The sequence below is a fragment of the Cyphomyrmex costatus genome, unplaced genomic scaffold, assembly GCF_001594065.2.
Source record: "Cyphomyrmex costatus isolate MS0001 unplaced genomic scaffold, Ccosl1.0 scaffold455, whole genome shotgun sequence".
NCBI lineage: Eukaryota > Metazoa > Arthropoda > Insecta > Hymenoptera > Formicidae > Cyphomyrmex > Cyphomyrmex costatus.
In genome coordinates this window covers 55,827-77,572 of record NW_017278801.1, presented here as the reverse complement: position 1 = coordinate 77,572, position 21,746 = coordinate 55,827, and the positions used below count along the sequence as shown (strand labels likewise).

The following is a 21,746-nucleotide window of genomic DNA, read 5'->3' as shown; positions in this document are numbered from 1 at the left end:
AATAAATCCTTTGTTATAGCTCATAATATTAGGTATGTATACTTTATAACAGAATCATACTAGCAACAATTACTTGTGAAAAATTTATAGCGATGGAAACAATACTAATTTAAAAATTATAGCACGTTATTACACATCTTTAAATAAATTCATATTGAATGATGTTTGATCACAATTCGCATGATATTTACAAAACTGGATATGAGAAAAATACATTTATCTAACCATCTGTGAAATATTTGTGAAATTGTTTAAATAGATTTAAATAATTTTTTAAAAAAATAATCCTCGAGGCTATTATTCTATCATTTGTTAATCGCCGATTTTTCATAATTTTGTAAACATGTACGCGATAAGATAAACGCGTTGCATTTTTCTGTCATAAACTATATTACATATTTCGAGATAAAGAGATACAAAAAGTTTATTAGAAGGCAACGTAGACTTCAAACTCTGTATTTTACTCATCATCCAAAATTGTCCGTCGTGTTTTACATATCTTACGAATATAGTGTATCGTATTATTATATATATATATATAGTAGCGATGAAACGAAAAAGCATCAAAGTGCGGTACTTTGAATACATGAGAATCCGTTCGAACTAATTTATCAAACTATATTACAGAACAATAACTTACATTACGCACACACTGTCCCTATTTCAACAAATAATACATAGAAAGTTTCTTATTAATATAAAGAAACATCTCATTTTCCTATGGTCAATAACCGCTATGAAAATCGGCTAAATCGTCTTTAAATTATCTGCCGCTAAACAGTATAATTCATTAACTGATCTTTATATAAATACATATATTACATATTGAAATATGAAGGTACGTGAAGATTATTACATATCATTTATCGAATCGTTTAATATTACTTTCATGTGAGAAAGGAATGATCATTAGTATGTATTATTATATGATACTCCATACGAAATCCACTTTAGGGAAAACAGTGCTGTTTTCACAGCCTTGTTGACGCTATAGTTATTTGTATATCTGCTTGCTGCTTTGGTATCTTTTTTTCTTTTTTCTTACATCAGGGAAATACTAAGACTCTATCTAAGATTATAGATTTTACTATGTTTATACTATAAGAGCTTCAGTTTTGGACAACAACAACAATATTCGTGCAGAATTCACTACTTTATTGTGTAATAAAGTAGCTCTCGATGAAACGGTATATATATATATATTTATAAATGTAACATCCGACATATTAGCTTGTCACAACACATTAGCCATGCAAAAAGATGCATACCGTATCGTCTGCACGGTTCGTATGTAAAAGTATTGGATATATCGTACAATAGCAATCAATTGCGTAGATTTCTTTAACGATCCGCCTTTCATATTTATATATATGTGTATATATATAATCAATAAATATCGATTCTTTCGCGTAATATACTTACATGGTACTTCATTTCTTTTTCATCGATTTTTTTTTTCTTCTTTTTAATCCTAATAAAGCGTTTGTATTACACAATCGCGTTCTGGCAGTTGACGGACTTTCATCGAACCATCTGCTCCACATGAAAACAATCGACCCGCGGAATCCACGTGTAACTGAGTAACGCCCTGGCAACAAATGGTAATGTTATATCTGTTTTATATTTAAACGAATCAGTAATTGCAATATTACAGTACTTGTCCTATGTTTTTGAAGAAACTAGATCGTGGATGTTCACTAGGAAACGAATAGAGGAGAGAGTGGACGGTCAAACCCCATATCTGTGGATAAAATGTTCGCTCATTACAGTTTGGAAACGAAAGAATGTATGACACTTTATTGAAAAGTCGGGATTAGAAGAGAATTTTTTAAATACTTTTACCTTAATATCACCATCACCTGCCCCGCTAACAAAAAATTCCTCGTGTGGATCGAGCGCTAGACATTTGATCGCTGATTCGTGCGCTTGGAATCTCTGCCTTTGTTGCCGTTGTCGCACGTCAAATATATTAATGTCACCTTTCTTGCCGCCGCTGATCAGCAGTTGATGCTGCGGTGCCAAAATTAATGCACTGGCTCCCTGATCGTGACACATGAAACCTGCAATACAATCGCATCGTAATTAAAGAAAGGATAATTATTTGTTTAAAACCCTACCAATAAATTTTATTTACAAGATCGGATAAAGGTAATGTCATTGTTGCTTTAGATCGCGGTGAATACAAACAAAAAATACATAAAATGTTAAAGGATGGGTTATCGTTCTTCTTTAGATACATAGATGACATCGCTACTGCAATACCTCACCACTTAATTAATAAATTTCTTGAAATTTTTAATTCACTACATCCCAGACTATAATTTATTTTAGAGTATGGAGGAGATAGATTAAATTTTCTAGACATCACAATCATAAATGTCAATGGAATATTAAACTTTAACTTGTTTCATAAACCAACTTTTTCTGAGAGGTACCTCAGTTTCTTATCTCTCCGCTCCCTCTCACAAAAGAGGAGTGTTTTGATGAGCATGGTAGATAGAGCATTCTTATTGTCACATCCTAAATATCATGAGGAAAATTTGAGGTTTATTGAAACTTTTTTGAGCAATGATTATTCTATTAAGTTTATTTTTGACACAATTAACTCTCGTCTAAAATCTTTATTTAAACACAAGATACTTAAACACTTAAGCAGATTTCATAGAACCAAAGAATGATGAGAAAGAAAAAATCATGCGGTTTACAATTCCATTTTTTTCTCATCCCTCCTGGAAAATTCTAGAACATTACAAAAACATTAATGTTAAATTATCTCAATTCAGTACAAATAAACTCAATGGGATTATCAAGACACAAAAGGATGTTCTTCCTCATGATTTAAAAAAAAATATTGTGTATAAAATTAATTATGAGAATTGCAATGTCTTATATGTAGGACAGACAACGGGAAAAACTAAAAACAAGAATTGCTGAATATCGCAATAATATCAATAAAAAAACTGGTATCCCATTTGTCATTACTGAACACAGAATGCAATTTAAACATAAATTTGAATGGGAGAACACGGAGATCTTGGATAATGAAATATATTAAGGTAAAAGATTGATTTCTGAGATGCTTCAAATCAAATCTCAAGCTAGTGGTTTAAATTCAAAATCCGACACCGAATTTTGCACCATGCTTATACATGAACATCCTTAACAAAATGTGATTCAACACAATTACTAATTTAATGTAAGATCTTTTTTGATAAAATACATCTATTAATTATACGTACGAATAACCGCGTCTATTCTTAGCTCTCAATTGTCCGTTATAACTAATTTATACATTAATTATTACATGTAATTTTACATTTATTATCATCATTTAATTATTTGTTAGCAAATCATGTTAAATTATATGTATGATATACATAGAATATTCGTACCTTGTACAAGAGATTTGTTTTGTGGAAGTAATGTGTCCCATAATGCTACGTTCCGTCCTTCTGAGCCATGACCCGCGGTGGCTACGAGACTGCATGCACCAAGGAAGACGAAATCCGAGGTTACTTTGCTGTGACACTGGTAAGTCTGAAACAGATTTGGCAATGTCAATAGGATATAAATGAATTAAATGAATATACACTTCCAATACACGTTTTAGATAAATAATAAAATTCTTACAAAGAATGGTCGAGCCGTTCCTTCTCGGCAGGCCACTTGAAACAGACTCAGATGACCATCGGAATCAGCCACGCCGAACTTGTTGCCGTGCTGAGAAAATCGCACGCGAGTCACTTTGGCAAAAGTACCAGGTGCTCTCGGAGTAGCAACGGCTGTTTGATGTCCCCATTCCCATAATGATACAGAACCATCTTGTGATCCGGTTAAGTCTGATATAGCCATATAAAAAAAAAATATTAAACACGTTAATTACTTTAAAATTTCTGCTATTTTAGTATGATTATGAAGAAGAGGAATTCGTCGGACGTATATTCATGCGCTCAGAATAACAGACATATACTCACATAATGGTAAAAGTGGATGGGAAGAGATTCTCCTGATTCCATCGATTTTATGTTTCAGAATCTGTCAGCATAGAATAGAGTCGATTGAATTTACGAATGAAGAGATTCAAGATAAAAATATATACATTTATAAATGTAATATTCCAGAATTAAACGTAATTTCATAAATACATTTAATAATATTAAGATATAACGCAGTCAGGGTGTTATGTTAACGCAAAGGTTTAATGGAGTTGCATATAATAAACATGTAGCATGCGTTTCAAAACGTTGCAGCGAGTTTCCAGTTAAAATAATTTGTAAAACTAATGGCTGAAACTGTTTTTCGGCCCACTAGCTTGCGGAATTAGCTGTTCTAACGTTTATCTCTACGGGTTAGCGTTTTGTAAACGTTGAATTAACATGTGGACATGTATACAAATGTGGGTTTATATTGTATAACTAAATGTAATAGATCTCTACACATCCAAATCTTATGATCCTCATACTAACAGAACACAAACAGTATGACATTTAAAATTGGATACGTTATTCGTGAAAAGAATTATATGTACAATCAGTCGAGCAGTTTGCATAGTACATGCATTAAATCCACATTCCAATCATATTCATTTAATATATTCAACGTAACTTGTGGTAAAAACAGTGTGTTTTATCTGTGAACTATAAATAATATCTATGAAAATATTCAGGAACATATGAAACATTATATTTGCCAATCGAATGTATGCTAATATTTCTTTTTTATAATTTTTTCATCATTTTATGATATATTAATAATGTAAGCAAAGAAAAATACGAACCAATGCATTGTGCATGTTGAGCTCTTAGATAAAATGATAATAGCTAAATATTTCTAAAACAGATCTTACGGTTAAACTGTAAGATCCTTTGGAAATTCAAGATATATCTGACTTGCAATATATATGAAAAATTAAAAAATATTCTTAACAATCTCAGACATTCTAATTTTTTTTTGTTTAAATCTTAGATTTTCATAATAAAACTGCAATAAAACCGCGTTATAAACAACGTTATTATGAGCTTTAACATATTACAAATCAGATACTTGCTTGTTACCCAAAAAAGTTAAACATGAAATTTGCACTAGGATAGACTAGGGTCTGTTAGATGTAAATCTCACCGGCTTTAATAAGTGTTTGCTCCTATCGGCAACAAATTGACAGAAACGCAGGTCGTGGGAGCCAGGAAAAGCAGGCATCCCCTTCATCTGAGCGAGCGAATGAGCCGCCAGTTCAGTGACGCAGACCAAGTTAGATGTTAGGCAAGCATTGAACAAGCAACATTGTCTCCGTCACCACTTGTGCTACCCTAACCGAGTATACCACATTCACGACTTGCAAGGCTTGTCTCGCAATGTTTCTCTCTCTCTCTCTCTCTCTCTCTCTCTCTCTCTCTCTCTCTCTCTCTCTCTCTCCCCCCCTCTCTCTCTTCTTTACATCCATTCAATGACTTATGACAAAAATAACTCATAAAAAATTGCTATACTTTCTAGAGTTTAATGGACAAATATTACTGTTAATGGTCTCGATTAACCGAGAGAGAAATAATAATCAGATGATCAACAAACTTTATTAGTTTTACATAAATAGAGATATGTGATAAACTTGTTTCCAATATTTTTGTCATGTAAAACAAGCAAGCCTTGAATTCAGTCGTATCCTGATATGCGAGACTGTGCACATTTTGGTCTTAATATATATAACATGCAATGAATGATTTCTTTATAATCATATTTCTTTTGTCTTTGGTGCAAAATACTGCTTCTAGATTTGTATCATTTTGACTGTCAATGTATAAGTATTGTCTAATAATATTACTTTCGTATATCAAAGACAAAACAAAGATATTATTACACGCTTTACATGAAGTGATGTTAAACAATATACAATGTATATGCAGGAACTCAGGAACACATACATATAATGATTCTTAGAATATCCTGGATAGTAGAGAGACAACACGCTTCCTATTTCAGTCGGTATAAATTTATGTGAATAAAATTCGTTAAAAACTCCTTAGAACCTGTTAATTTGCCAGGAAACGCTTATTGTAAATACTTGTAAGTAACTTAAAAATTGTATATTAGTCTTGGAAATATACTGCAAGTCTTCCTAAGTTATAATATATCAAGCCTTCTTAAATTAATTAATTTCATTAAATATATAATCTCTTGCATAATAATGATTAATTGCACATTTTTTACATTCACGCACACATATGCATATTAAAACAATACATAGTGAGATTTACAGTTTTACACTCAAAATAAAAATAAAATTCTCTCTACTCTGAGATGTAACAAATAAATAAATGCAACATAACAAAGAGGGGGAAAGTGAAATTAATTTTATTTTTATTAATTTTAAAATAAACTCAGCATTCAAGGGTGTTATATTAAACGATAAATGTAATACAAATAGATAAAAAACTAAAAAAATTAAAATATTCTTTACATAAATTAATTTGAATTATATTTACATGATTTAAATGTTTAAAATTGTATTAATAAAATGTCTTTTATTTTTAGTTTGATCATATTGTTTAAGATAATATTGTCATAAATTCTACCACCAAAACATTTGATTAATTTTTAAGAAAAAAATTTGTTAATTTGTAATATACGTATATAATAATGTGATACTTTTGATGTTATTTACTGTAATATATAAATTATAATATAATTAGAAACTCACCACGCTCGCGCCACGTCCACTTTGACTGGCTATACCTGAATGAGGTTGTGGGCTGTTTTGTTGAGGACTCTGCGCCAACAAAGGACGATCTGCTGCTGTCTGCAAATGATACGTGTAAAATATGCAATTTATTGCTATATTAATATATTGTTAAATCACACCTGTATAACTAAGAAACTGGTTGGTGGTACAGGTTCTGGATCAGGTTGTTTATTCAAATTAATGATATCAAATTCGCATTCATCTTCCAACCATGACGGAAGTTCTAGGAGCAAAGAAATGTTCATCTCTTGTACTTCTCGAGGTGTAGCAAGGGCCATTAAACCTGGGTTTACCTATATACGACCACCAATCATACAATATTACTATGTTGCAAACATCTAGATAAAATATTGCGAGGCAATTTAAAATCTGCTTAAAAATTTCTATAGAGTAATTATGATTGTAAAAAAAAAAGTTAAAATAAGATACCTGATTAAGACAAAAGGCACTGATGCTATCTTGTTCTTTATGGATTATCCTGACTGGTTCTGGCAAGCTTGTAGTGCCACTATCACTACCCTTATCTTCTCCAGTTCCACGATGTACGCTGTCAACGACTGACTGACTACTTTCAAGTATCGTTGACAAAGACCTTCTTTTCCCAAATACTGCACGAATGAAAATATCCTGAACTAATTCTTGTCTAACTAAATAACACCATAAACGATTGGTAGGCGCTGCGGATGCCAATCGCGTACTGAAATCATGAGAATATTTTTTAAAATAGTTCCTTCATTCTTTAACTTTTAATTTTTAACTAAACGATATGTTCTCACTTAAAAGGTGTATTTCCTTTCTCTAATAACGATCGATATTTATGAATAGCCGGTTTTCCAGGTGTAGGAGAAGGATCCGGTGCACAGCCGGGTATATAATTCGCTGGGGGTGGACCTTTCAGTTCCAATTCTTCGCGTAAAGATTCTTGCCATTGTGCTACGATACCCAGTGTACCGTGAGTTAGCGGACTACTTACAGGTAATTCTAAAATATAATAGACACATTAATATTAACATTATCATATATATTAAGAGATTTACAAGATATTGTATTTCATACCTTGCATTTCTATACCGGCAATAGTCAAAAAATCTTGTAACTGTTGTTGCAATATTTTAACTATCGCTAATCTCATGACGCTCCAACTATACGAATTGGAATTACTATGCTCTGTATTATCCTTTGGTTTATTCTTTGGCTTCGAACCCGTATCAAATACGTCTTCCTCATCATCTGTAGAATCTAAGTCAGATACCGCAGAATCGGAAGAATCGTAATCAATTTCACCTGCATATTCAGTCTCTATGCGTGGCTACAAAAGTATCGATTTGCAATTAGTCAAAATAGTGAAAAACAGACATGCGGACATGCAGATCTTTCGATATTTGCTCTAAATATTTGTACCTTCATAAGAAAATAGGATATCATGCTCATTTGCGGTGAAACAAACTGTTCCCTGTACGTAGGCTTATCTTCTTTCATATTTGGCTGTTGACCCGTAAACTGTCCTAATAACTTCATGTTCAGCTTGACGCGTTGTTTAGTCAATGACGTCATGGTATTCCACATGCCACTAGCGGTACTTTGGATTTCGCTTGTCATACTATCGGTTCGCTCGACACTATTCGTATTACCGCCCTGACAAAGAAACATAGAGATAAAAAAGCAACGTTTACAAAATATACTAACAAAGGACTATACCTGGCTATTAGTGGTGCTCGCGACGCGTAACAGCTTCTTAACTCCTCCTCCAAAGAGAGAAGCCCATGTACTGTTATCGAAGCGTTGTCCTACTAATCTATATAAAATGTGACTGTCACAACTTGATAGAGCATAGATGAAAAGACTCATATATGTTGCCACAAAAGCCTCGCAGAGCAGAATATTCAGCTTCGGTGTATCCTCGTCTTTCTCCCTAGCTAATAACGCACGCAAATTTGTCACGCCTGGCCATTTAGAAGGTGAGGTAGTTATGCATACACCATCATCTGTCGAATATCGTCGATGGTATCTGTTTGAGGCTACCAAATGACCACCTGAAGACGTTTCTACTTCAGCGACTGTCGGAAAACTGAAAAATAGTTAATATATACGTGTAGTAATACGTGCCTGATTAAAGACACCTTGTATAACATTTAGTTAAAAATAAAAATGTTACATTGTAACATTGATAATGACCTAATAGAGATCGAAACGTTTGTTACCTATTTCTTGGTTTTCTAATTAAACTACGTAATTTTAACAAACACAATTGTTTATTTTAACGAATTTTTTTGGCTCGTAGCCCTTTTTCTTTTTCATTATTTTTACATTTAATTAACTCTCTTAATTATAATATAAAAATATATAACTCACCTATCAGGCTGGTGATGTTTCATAACAAATGTATCTGAATCGCAAAGTGACTGGTAAATACAGGCGCTAAGTGCCACCGCTAAATCTCTCATGATAAATACTTCGCAATAATGAGTATTTCTATTAGGCATCGGCGGATTGCGTAGCTCTACTAATGTTTGTAGCATATCATGTGCAAGAGACTACAACAGATAATAACAGTGTTGTATTCAAGAAAAAAGAAAATCAATATAGGTTTTAACATACTTGCAGATGTCGAACTGGATCAGCAACGACAGTTTTGTTGCAAGCGACGCTGGCACTTAGTAGAGGTAGTGTAGTAGGAAACGGAAGAGGACTGAGCAATTGTTGTTGAGTTTTTTCTTGCTGCAATTCTTGTAGCAAGAGTACTAATTCCATTCTTACTGACGCTAAGCCCCCACCCGATGCACCATGCAATGAACAGTACGATAATAATGTCCTCAACAATGTCTCGTTAGCTGAAAATCAAACGATACTAATCAATTCTGTTTTTGTTTCTTATTTATTAGAAACTAAAATATTCGTAAATATATAGTTTGTTAAATATAGTAATTTCGGAAATTAAATATATACTAATACGAAGTAACAGTCTAGCTGGATCTAGTTGCTTATATATAATTTCGTGTGATTTATATACTGATATATGTAGTCTTTCTAAACTTAAAACATAATTAAATAATATAAAGATCTAATTAATGCAATCAACCTTTCAGCCATTTCTTCCTCTTTGCAGCTCTCTGTACTTTAGCTTCAAAATCCAATTTCTCTGCTACTAATATTTGATGTAACGTTGGCTGTTCGCCGGGTTTATATGGTGGCATATCGTCAACCATAACCCCTTCATCTAAAAATTATTTTTTTTAATACCATCATTAATTTTTACTAATTCATAAGTGTATAGAAGTTATTACTACGTTATTTATTATATATTCATATAATTATGTGTATGCAAAATAAGAAAATTTACATTCTGCTACGTTGTTTACATCTCCGTCTACGTTAGTACTGTAGCTGCAAAGTTGTCTCAATGCATCTACTTCTCGTTCCAACCACACGTAGAGTTGATATCGTAGCTGACCTCCGTCCACTTCAAAACCTGTCGCTAACGTAGACAGTTCCTCCATTAAGATCTTCAAGCAAGCCACAAATTTTAGTTGTTGCGCCATAATATCCAATTGTCCAGCTGATTTTGCCACGTCTTCTATATAAAACATTAGTCATTTTTATTAATAATAAGATTATGTAAAAATTAATTCACGAGGTAAAGGAGGAAAATCTTACGGTTATCATTTTCTGGCTTATGTACATTATCCTGCTCTTTTTTGTCGAGTTTCATACTCATGGGAGGACTATCAGCGTCTTCACCTTCACCTATCTCATCATCATCCCAGTTTAATTCTAATTTATCTTCTTCCATGCGTTTGCTACTCTGAGACCAATCAAATGACGATGTACCCCAATCTACAGCGCCAACTGTTTCTAAAAACGGTATTTCACACATGAGCTTCATATATTTTTAATATTTTTTAATTTTATTTAAAATAATGATAGTTTTATGTACCTTTATTATTTGTTGGATTTGACTTATTTTCCCAATTAATAATACCGGTATCTATTTGAGAATCTTGAGCTCTAACCTTACTTGGACTGTTTAGTAAACCTATTAAAGTAAACAGATCGTAACATTTTCAATTTACAATTTACTCTTTGTAATTAATTTATAAATGTGTTACTTACTTGGAGAATCTTCACCATTCGTTTCCATAACTTTATTAGGCAATTTAGATAAAACTTCAAGAGCAAGGGCTGGACAGCCAGCTTTAAAGTGTGCATGTGCTGTCGTGAAATACAGTTGCCTCTCCAATGGTGTAATACTATCCTCTAGTAATAATTGTTTATCTGGCTGACTCTTTGTCTCTGTGCCATAACTGAATCCCGAAATTACTACGGAGTGTCCCTTCTTTTTATCTTGCGCGGTAGACGCGATATATTGTCTGATTAATAATGGATGCGTACGAAGATAAACATAAAAGTTGAAAACGTTTGGATTTGCTGAAATAAAAGTTAGGAGATAAAACGTCTATTCTAAGAGTTAATTCACGCAATGTGCAAAGTACATTGATATTATTTACCTGTTGTTCCTTCTGGTTTATCAGACTCATCATTATATTGCGGATGCATATTACCGACATTGGTCAAGAGCAAAGTATTGAGAGAGCCAGAATAATCTTTCAAGATCCACAGAGCCATGCTACGCAGGAAAGGATCAGGATGCACCCTGCTCATATCTTGATTTTGTCCATCTTTATCGCAACCTAGGATTTCTTCATATAATAATCTTCTCATATTAGGAGACGATGTATCATTTTCGTAAAGTCTAGCTATCACCATCGCGAGTTGGATGTCGTTCAGTTTATTTAAGCACACGTCGATAGCATCCTTCAACGCTCCAGCAAGTAAAAAGAATGCGGCTGCGTGCTCAAATCGTTGCTTTCCAAGCAGAGCGAAAGCGTTCTTCAGAGCCGCCTTCCTCCATCGATCCTCAGTAAAATTATTTGAGAAGAAGGTGGTCATTCGTTCGTCCCGTTTATTTCTAAACAGACCCCACACTAAATTCTTTTTTTTCATTGCTAAATAATAGACAGCCGCGTCCAAAGGATCTTGCTTATCTTGGAAAGCGGCCTTTGCTATTTTCTCCACACATTTTTTCAGCACCGTATTACTTCTAATCCACCAACCCACTCCGAGCTCCTTCAACACAGACCATTTTGGTTGACCTTTGGCATAAGACGGAATTAATCCCAGTAATTCTTCCTCAGATTCGGAATGAAACGCCCACACGAGATTATTAGAAGCGATACCCTGTTTCTGGAATTGCGCTCTTTGCACCAATGGTAAGCAGCGTATCAGATAATTGTAATGTTTCATTGCCAAAAGGAATCTAAGGCCGCAGTCGTCCAGAGAATCGGTGGACACAGTTTCGCCGTCCGGAATGCCCGTCAGATTTTCCTTGGCGATTGCATTTTTTGCTGCGTCGATCGCGAATCTTTCTGCGAAATCGACATTACACGTCGACACGGTATCCGCCAACGCGAGCAGATGCATTTGGTCGAGACTAGAAAGTCCCGGAAGATGAGTGTGAGTTAAGAGACGTGATAACAATCTACCTTGCCTGGGACCAAAGTGGGAGATCCCTTGTCTCTCTGGCACTGAGGACCGTCTATCCTTTTGTCGCGAACATTCATAATCCTCATCCAACATATCGTCTAACGAGTCTCCTTCATCCAAATTGCTGTCGAATAATTCATTGTAATCATGCTTGTCCTCGCTTTGCTGATGCGGTAGATTCGTTTCTTTGTCGGCCATCAATAGGGTCCACAACGGGAGTGGAGAAATGGATGTAATCTCTGCGTAATCCAGCGTCAATTCCTCCGGTATCTGTGTAGTCGAACCTCTCGGTTCCAGCGGCGATGTTGTGCCCATATAACTCACTGACATTGTTCTCGATCGCGACCAGCCACGCTGCTTCACTAGATTTTCGTCATCGGCTCGCAAGGAACAGGAACTACCTATACATCGGACAAGGTGCGCCAGTATAGCTTTCACCCACCTGATCTTACCCGAATTTAACAGTTCCATTAACTGTTTAGGATGATACTGTGGTAAAACCGGACAAGCTATCCTCGATGCTTCGAATAACCCGTAATCCGGCATATAGTCAAAACTCAAATTCTCGTTTTGTATACCGCGCTTTTTCTTAGCATCCAGCATTGTTAAATTAATGCTGCTAACGCGCGACAAATGTGGCATGGAAGACACGTTTGCCAGTCGCCTCTGAGATGTCTCGTGCGCTAACGTGCGTAGATCCTCATCGCGTAAGTTTCGACTCGCTTGAAACTCGTCGGACTCCTGATGCTGCAGATTCGAATGAAAGCAATCGTTCTTTGGATTCGGCTTCCACTGCGAGTACACGTGCATCTCGGAATCCATGCCGACGACCAGAATGCCGTCCCGCACCCAGGATATTTGCATGGGCAGTGGCGGTAGGCCATCCGCAGTCGTCAGCTCGATCTTGCGCAACTTCATCCATCGAATCTCATCGACGAACTGTGGCTGAGCCAGCGACGAGGTCTTTCTCAGTATTGGTCTATTATTGCTTTGAGATTCTTTCATTGCTTTCATGTTGGCCTGCGCCAGATCCGAGCATACCGGAGTGAACAGCATAATTTTGGAACCAACGCCTACAGTTAGAATATGCGAGCCATCCTCCTTGGATACCCAGTCGAGTTGCACTAAATGCTTCTGTGTGAGCGGACAGGTGTTACCATTCTCTATGATCGATTTCCGCAAAGATTGCAAGGTACTGAACGATGGAACTGCCAGCAAACCAGCTTTCGTAGAATCACCATTCTCTCCGTTTCTCGAAGATCTTATATCCTCATGACTAAGAGTCTGTAACACCTGAGTGAGTCGTTGTTTCTTCTGCAAGAATCTACTATCGTACAAATAACTGAGATCCAAATGCTGATCCACCGGTATTCGTGGGAGATGAATATTCTTTAGATGAATTGTATCTTCCAGTATCCATTCGCTACCGCCCGTGCTTTCGCATTCGTATATAGCGACGCAAAGATTCACGTAGCGCGAGTCCGGATCGTTCTTCGTTGGACGCGTAAACGATTTCCCGTACTTATAAGCGCAAGCAATGCGCCCGCTGTAAGCAGCACTTATGTTCAACGGTTGACCAGTAATGTCAATAGTAGACTCCTGGTCTTTCCTGGTCATCTCCCATTCGCACCATTCGTAGTGCAGTTTGTCATCCGGCTTCTTCGTTACTTTGCATTTCCAAAAACGCACAGTACTATCACTACAAGCCGTGACAATGATGTATGGTGCAAAGCAGGCGGGATATATCGAAGAACTACTCAAATGTCCCGCGGCGGGAGCAGCGTGAATCACCTCCACACCATCAGGTAACGGCAATTCTTGCGTACAGACTTTCGTGGTCGTGATGAGAACGTGACTTTGATGGCGACGAGGCAGGAACGTTGAGTCCAGGTCAGCTTGACTATTGCGACGACTCCGTCCGCCGGTTTGACTGGCTCTGCGCGATCGTCTGCCTTCCGCATGACTCAATCTACCGGGCGTTCCCTCATCATCCTCGTCTTGAACTAAATGAGAATCCGGCACATACATCATCGAACCTGACAAACCAGTAGTTTCCGGTTGCGACGCTATGACCAATCGCCACATGTGCACGGTGGTGCCCTGCTGCGTACGCTCAAGGACCACTATGTAAAATGGCTCTTCGAATATTGCCGATTGCTGCAGATCCACCATAGCATCCAACGTAGACTCCATGAGTCCCAAATCATTGGCCGAGGCGTCGATACCGGGTTGCTTCTCATCGTTTCGTTCGCCTGTGATCAATTGCTCTTGAAAGACATGAAGGAACTGCGTGTTCTGCCAGTCATGAGTAGCGTCGGCAATAGCGTCGAGCTGTATGACGCATCCTGGTCTCGCGGTTGACTGTTGAGATACTATTTTTATCCTGTCGTGAATAGAGTGTCTAACGCCATCGTCCGACGACATATCCGTCGAGAGACTGGCCATGGAATCCATCATCCTGCTTCTTCTCTCACTGATTGATACTTCTGCTAGCAACGTTCTAGCATCAATAACAGCTTGATAAACCCTTAAACATTCTCCATCGCTAGCCACGAAGCAGGCACTAGGAGAATTGGATAAATTGCCTAATGTTGTGCTTGGCAATAATGTCGGGATCCAGGCTACATTACTAAACGCTGATATCTCAGGCGAATTGATACGTGCCAATTCAGAAACTCCACCGCTTTTAGATAAAGGCCCCACAGCATCTACGCGCCATAATATCAATTCGCTGCAAAATCCAGTGGGTGACATAATGTCCTTGTCCTTAGAAGAGCCGTGCTTGCTATCGAGATTTTCATTAGATTCCGTTGATTGAGTACCAGAAAATTCGGGTATATTATGATGGGAAGTCGTCACAAGTAGAGGTAAGACAGGATGACAAGTGATGTCGTTTACACGGAAGCGATGCCCGGAAGCTCTACATGCATGTCCTATGCTCAATACTTGTGAAAATTTTGTTTTATCCGCAAACGTTAACTGCCATAAATTCAAAGTGCCATTTGAGTGCTTTGACACCATAGAAACAATTGGACTAGGATGAGCTAACAGATCCGCGTCTTGTCCATTCTTAATACTTTCCAATGCATTGGTTTCAGTTTTCGTTTGATTTTGATCACTTGTATTTTCTATATTTTTCAGTAATTCCTGACCTGTTTTGGAGGTCAAGGTAGATTGCTCCTCGTCTTGCTCTATCAGGCTAGGTAAGGGAGTCGCGACTTCATTGGGATCACTTGTTTTTGTCGAAGATTTTGCAACTTCACGAATATTCAGTAAGGGTCCACCAGTATTGTGAGAGTACATCGATACATTATGACTCATTGTCGATGCGTCACCGAGCGGAAATGCGTTCGGAATACGAGTAGAGAATGAAATTTGCGCTTGTCGAAAAGATCCAGGGTGGTATTCATCTAACCATTCAATATGCCAAATCAAAAAACTTCCGTCTATCGGATGTATCGAGAACAGCAAATCTGGATTGTGATGCCAATCACGTAGCAATGTTTCTATCTTTGTGTCCAATGAATCGGGCGCGTGATTCATTGTTGATGTTGCATCCGTAGCTATAGAATTAATGGAGGTTGTATTGCTGTAACATATATTTTTTTAATATAATAGAATTTTAAACATAATAACGTGTTGATACAATTGGCAAGAAAAATAAATTTGGAAAATGTACCTAAGACTGGGATGAGAGTGCGCACTATGTGCTAAACTGTGATGAGATGAGGTAGTATGTGCAGTATGATGTTCATCACTACTGTGATCTTCTTGGCTCATTGATCGGCCACCGACAATTGGTTTCTGAACTGTTTGCAACCGAACTCCTTTTTCTAAAGCAAAAACATTGTTATTAATATTTTTTCAATAATACACGCAATCGAATAAATGAAATGCATACTTGGTGTACATTCATCCTCAGAATCATGTTCCACATGTTCAGCATCTTGATGTTGCAAACCTTCCTCTTTCTCCACTACTTTACGAGTTAATTCCTGCAGTATGTTTTCGGCTTGCATGGTAAAATGCATTTCCTTATTATTTAACCAGTGTAAAATAAAATTCGGTTCTCTTTCGGGGTCTCCAGTAATTAGGCTTGGTACTAGTGGTATATCTATAACATGAACGTATACTATCCACTGACGATTACCAATATTTCAATAATATTCAAAAGAATGTAATACTAACGTAAAAAAAATACAAAATAACATTTTTACACTACTTTATGTATTGCATAATAAACATTAATACTATACCAGTTTCTGCATTAATACTGGCTGCCAAGTGAAAATGCATCCCTGGGTAATGACCAGAAGTTTGGTAATTATTATGAAAATCATGTACGGAATATGTAGATGGAAGCGTTGGTAAAGTCGGTGCTGTATGACCAGCTTGATGTTGCTGTTTAGCATGTCGTCGAATATGAAAACATGTTCTATAAGCAGAAAATTTTATATACCGTCATCTCTTTTCATCAAAAATTTTCATATACACATATTATTTTAATAAGCATTATAAAAATAGAGCTTTCTTTGTACTTTAAAATAGCAAATATATATATACATATATCAATTTTTTCTTCTTACTTCATATGTTTGAGCCGCTGCATAAATCGATGTTTGTGCATATTATGATGACGATGCTTGCCATGATGACCATGCCTATCAGAGCCTTCAAACTGACTCATGTTAGCTAAACCTTCGATCTCGGGCGGTATCGTTTCTGCCCACACTCGACAGATATTATCGCGACACGAAGTGACTAACATATTGGATACAGAGCCTCTAATTTGTGACAAAAGAAAACGAATTATTAAATGCAAATATTATTTTTGCTTCATATATTGTTTATAAACTGTTAATCTTTTTACTACAAAATACTATTTCACAGTAGCATGAATAGTATATTTGTTACAAACGAAATCATTACATATTTCTTGACTTAACCGTATAAATGTTAATTTTATAATAAAGTTATACATCTTAACTCTACATATAGAACAAATATTTTACAGTGGTGTTTTATTATATCGTTAATAATATAATATAATATCAGTATCATTGATTCGACTACAGGTTTACTTACTTTGGCATGTATTTACTTGTTTTGCGCCAAGAAAGGTGCGTTACAGCACGTGGATGTGCAACATAAACAAAACTAAAATTGTCACTACCCACGGATTGAGAAAAATTTGTATGATCTATGCTCTTTGCTGGAAATACTGGAAACAAAAATAAAATAGTAATTGTTTATATAAAGAAAGATCATCAGTTAATAATTCAATAAAAATACATACATTGTTTATTTTCAAACCATATTTTGACTAATCTATCATTCATCCCTGTTGTTGCAAACAAAGTGCCATCGGGGCTAAAACTCATAAGATGAACTGGTGTAGCCGTACGACATTTCCATACACAGTTCCAACCACCTGGATCATTTGCAACAGACGTATCTCCAGGCCCAGGACTTTCAGCTTCCCCTCCAATTGAGAATGTTACTGTACCAGCTGCTAAAAAATAAATTTGTTTTAACAATGTAGTAAAATTGTTTTTAGGTACAATAAAATGCATATAAACTCAAATAAAAAAATATTTAATTGAAAGTATCTCCATGATACCAAAAATATCTTAAATTATACGTAATCATTTGCAAAAAAATTTTATAATATATTTGATAATAATGCGTATTTTTTCATTTCGTGCAATAGCAAGCAGTGTAAATTAAAATCTTCAATGTGGCAAGCCTAAAGACAAAACAAACGTTTTTAAATCATATTGAAATTATCAATCTTTGTTTGCAACTATTCCATATATGTATATGAAATAATTGAAAAATTGATCGTTATACGTGCGTGCATACACACATATAACAAAATCAAAATTTTAGTCGCAACATCAGTCACAAAGAACTTTATTAAATTCGAAAGAAACAAACTAATTGCCAATATGAGCCAACACAAGTTCTCAATTTTTATACAATTTATTCGAAATAAATAATAAAACGTAAACGCTTCGACCTACGATTAAAATCCTCTTTAGTACATCTTTTAAATAGATATAAAAATAACAATTAAAAATAAAATACATCAATGATGATAGCGCATAAAATCTATAAATACTAAGGTGGTAATGTCCAAATTAAGTCAAATCTTGTTCATCAAATTGTTAAGTTTAATTGTCAAAATTAGATAAACTATATTTTATATAGTTGTTGTACAGGTTCCATTAAACTGCTCGGTTTAATGGAACTTGTACAATAACTACATAAAAATCGTCTAATCTTGACAATCATTAAACTTAATAATTTGATGAACAAGATTTGACTTAATTTGGACATTATCACCTTAGTATTCATAGTTTTTATGCGTTACCATCATTGATGTATCTTATTTTTAATTGTTATTTTTGTATTCATTTAATATGCACTGAAGAGAACTTTAACCGTAAGTCGAAGCGTTTACGTTTTACTATTTATTTCGAATAAATTGTACACAAATTACACACTGAAAACTTGTGTTGGCTCATATTGTGGCAACTTGTTTGTTTCTTTTGATTTATTCAACTGAGCCTTTCGATTATCTTATCTTTTTATTAAATTCATTTCGATGCATTTATTTTGATCGTCTAATTCTCATTCTAATTGGATGAGGTATGTAGACGATTGTTTTGTAATTACAAGTGTGTTCAGTTAGCAAAGCTATGATATATTAACATGCAAATAACATCAACGCTATACGTTCATTCTCGAAAAGAATGAACTCACGATCCTGAGAAGTGCTTGCTGTAACATTATGATTGTTTCCGGTCGTGCTGACTTCTTCTATTTGTAACGTTTTCGGCTTTGTAGTTGCAGGTAATGTTGCTGCATCAAGTGATAAAAAATATGATAATTCTACTATTTTTTAATTTTCTGATTATAAAATATCGATATATTTTAGCTCTTGATTTTTCAATATTGTACAAAATCAAATTAAAATATAAATTTTATTAAAGTAAAAACAAGTCAATCTATGAGAGGATAAACTTACTGTGCTCTTCTTGAAACGGAGTGATGTTTTGATGCCACAATTGTAACAGTTCGCCACCTGTTAACAATCTTGTTCCTTCTAAATTCCATGATAAAGAAGTAATATTTGATTCTGTTTGCAGACTTCCCGTTTGAACCCATCTATACTCTAATTGCTACAAAAAAAAACATTTACAAAAAACTTAGTAAAAATTTGTAAATGAGTTTTTAGATATATATCAAAATATGTAATAGAAAGGTTACGATACAAACATGTGAACAGGTGCTGTGTATAAGTGGCGTTGGCTCAAAAATACAGACTTGATTTTCATAAGCTGCAGCTATTTTTCCTGTATCCGTACTACAGTCCAGACAACTAATTCTGATGTAATTGTGCACTGCTCCAGGAATTATTTGAACTCGTTCAAAATTATTGGCCAAAATCACAATATTGCAACCAGCTGCGTATGCCTAAATAAACAGATCATAGTCAAATTAATTAAAAATAAGAGTAAAGAGCCAAGTAGTTAAAAAAAATATAAGTATAATTAATTCAGAATTCGCAATACATTGGATTTAAACAGAGAGTAAATAACAATAAAAATAAAATTCGCATACGTTTCGACACTGATCGGGTCATTTTCAATGTTAAATTTATATAAAATTAAATGTGTATAATTGAACATGGATTTTCCTTTGTGTTTTGTTTCGCAAAATAAGTTACATAAATCTAATAACACACAAAAATGTATTATATAATTTTAAACTTTAATTGTGAAGATGTATGTTGTATAAAATATATATTGTTAAATAAACAAATCATAGTCAATCTGTTATTATTATACATATACTTTAAATTCTGCCTTCAAATAGATTTAAGCATTTTCATATTATCTTATCAAATCTTGGTCTATCTTTCGATACGATACACTATCGCACTATCACTGTCTTTGAAAAAATCTTTTGACAGCTAATCACAAAACATTACTAAAAAAAAAAAAAAAGAAAAAAGATTTCAATTTTAATTCACGCAGCTTCAAAAATATTAAATGCAACATGTAAGACAACAAAAGATATGCATTTCCATCGTTTGTCGAAAAAAAAAAAAAAAAAAAAAAAACCTATGTACTCGTGAGACGTATACGTCCCATGTTGCGAGCCTAATCAAAGTGACATTCGATCAGCTGACTTCCATAATGCGAGAGTGCGTATCGACTTTTACGATCGTATACGAAACTCCTTCGACGATATCGGAGAGAAGTCGGCCGATCGTCAAGGACGCGCCGTACGAGAGCCGTAACGTCGTTTCGCGAAACTCACGGTGAAGGATATTCCCTCGACGGAGCCGACCGCGTAGCAGCGATCGCCCGCATTGCAGGCGCCGCTGAGTATCTGATGACAGTTCATAGTACCGCACGCGTCGCACACACACGCGAGACGTTAGATCATCGTCCGGCGGGCACGAGCCGCCGTTTCTCGTCCGCGATTGCGTCGAATCTACGTCCAGATACGCCGTCAACGTCGACGCCCGGGCACCGCGCGGTCCAGCCTAGTCGGACGAAGGTTTCACGGATCCCCCCCCCCGAGGAACGCGTCACGCGCCTGAGATCGACGCGACACGACAGTCGGGCGGCCACGACGACGCGGCCATCTTTAAATGGACATCCACACGAGCGACATCGTCGCGCTGACTGTCCGTCTCGTCTCCCTGCTCTCCCTGGCCCTGGCCCGACTGCCAAAGGCGACTTCCGGACTGCTACGCACGAACGACTGCGCCGACGACGGCCGCGCGCGCGCGTATTGCGAATTCGCGTATATCGATATACGTCCTCGGAGATGCTGACGACTTGAGACGGCTCCCACGTCGTCGCGATGGAAGACAGATGGGAATGATACAGATCGTGAGGTAATCCATAAGTTATTCTCGTGATCGTCAGGAATAGGCAATGCCTAAATAATTATTTTAAAAAAATAACATTTATTGCAGTTTATTATGCCTCGAAAGTATATCGACGATAATCGATTAATTTGTAATTTTTTCTTTTAGTATATTATAGCTATTTAATATTAATTGTAAATGTTAACGAAGGTCGAAAACAATCACTTCGATATCATACTCATTAACGTAACGGATGATTATTAATTTGACAGATAAAATTATCGCTTGGTGCAAAATAATATCTCTAACTTTTTTTCATGATAAACAATTAATTATTTTATTTATGTATATTTATGTATAATTTTTTTCAAATTTGAAAAGAATGAGTTCTTGTACTCATTCTCTCTCTCTTCTTTTCTTCTTCAGACTGCGCGTTTTACATCGCTTTCGAATGCAGGATGAATTTTTCTTTTCCTTCTAATCACAATGATTTCACAGATCTAATTTAATTCCTCCTCTCCAAAGGAGAGATTTTTTTCCACTGTAATCCGAGAAAAAGAAGATGCGAGCACTCGTTCCGATGCG

General features: G+C 35.7%; 1 protein-coding gene across 1 annotated transcript; it reads right to left on the bottom strand.

Annotated features, from left to right (window-relative positions):
- Positions 1 to 292: 292 nt before the first annotated feature.
- Positions 293 to 20,689, bottom strand: Rbcn-3A (rabconnectin-3 alpha). Its single transcript, XM_018544657.1, has 32 exons — positions 20,603 to 20,689; positions 19,556 to 19,753; positions 19,305 to 19,458; positions 19,040 to 19,138; positions 17,571 to 17,786; positions 17,360 to 17,495; positions 16,861 to 17,058; positions 16,531 to 16,709; positions 16,176 to 16,388; positions 15,954 to 16,107; positions 11,239 to 15,863; positions 10,844 to 11,158; positions 10,668 to 10,766; positions 10,388 to 10,585; positions 10,074 to 10,307; positions 9,813 to 9,950; positions 9,332 to 9,564; positions 9,086 to 9,267; positions 8,432 to 8,801; positions 8,135 to 8,368; positions 7,790 to 8,042; positions 7,510 to 7,714; positions 7,163 to 7,430; positions 6,853 to 7,026; positions 6,692 to 6,790; positions 5,119 to 5,205; positions 3,975 to 4,035; positions 3,631 to 3,839; positions 3,393 to 3,537; positions 1,843 to 2,060; positions 1,658 to 1,741; positions 293 to 1,588 (listed from the first exon to the last, which is right to left on the bottom strand). Exons 1-32 carry the CDS (start codon positions 20,687 to 20,689, stop codon positions 1,472 to 1,474), a joined length of 10,182 nt encoding a protein of 3,393 aa, XP_018400159.1. The 3' UTR covers positions 293 to 1,471.
- Positions 20,690 to 21,746: the final 1,057 nt, after the last annotated feature.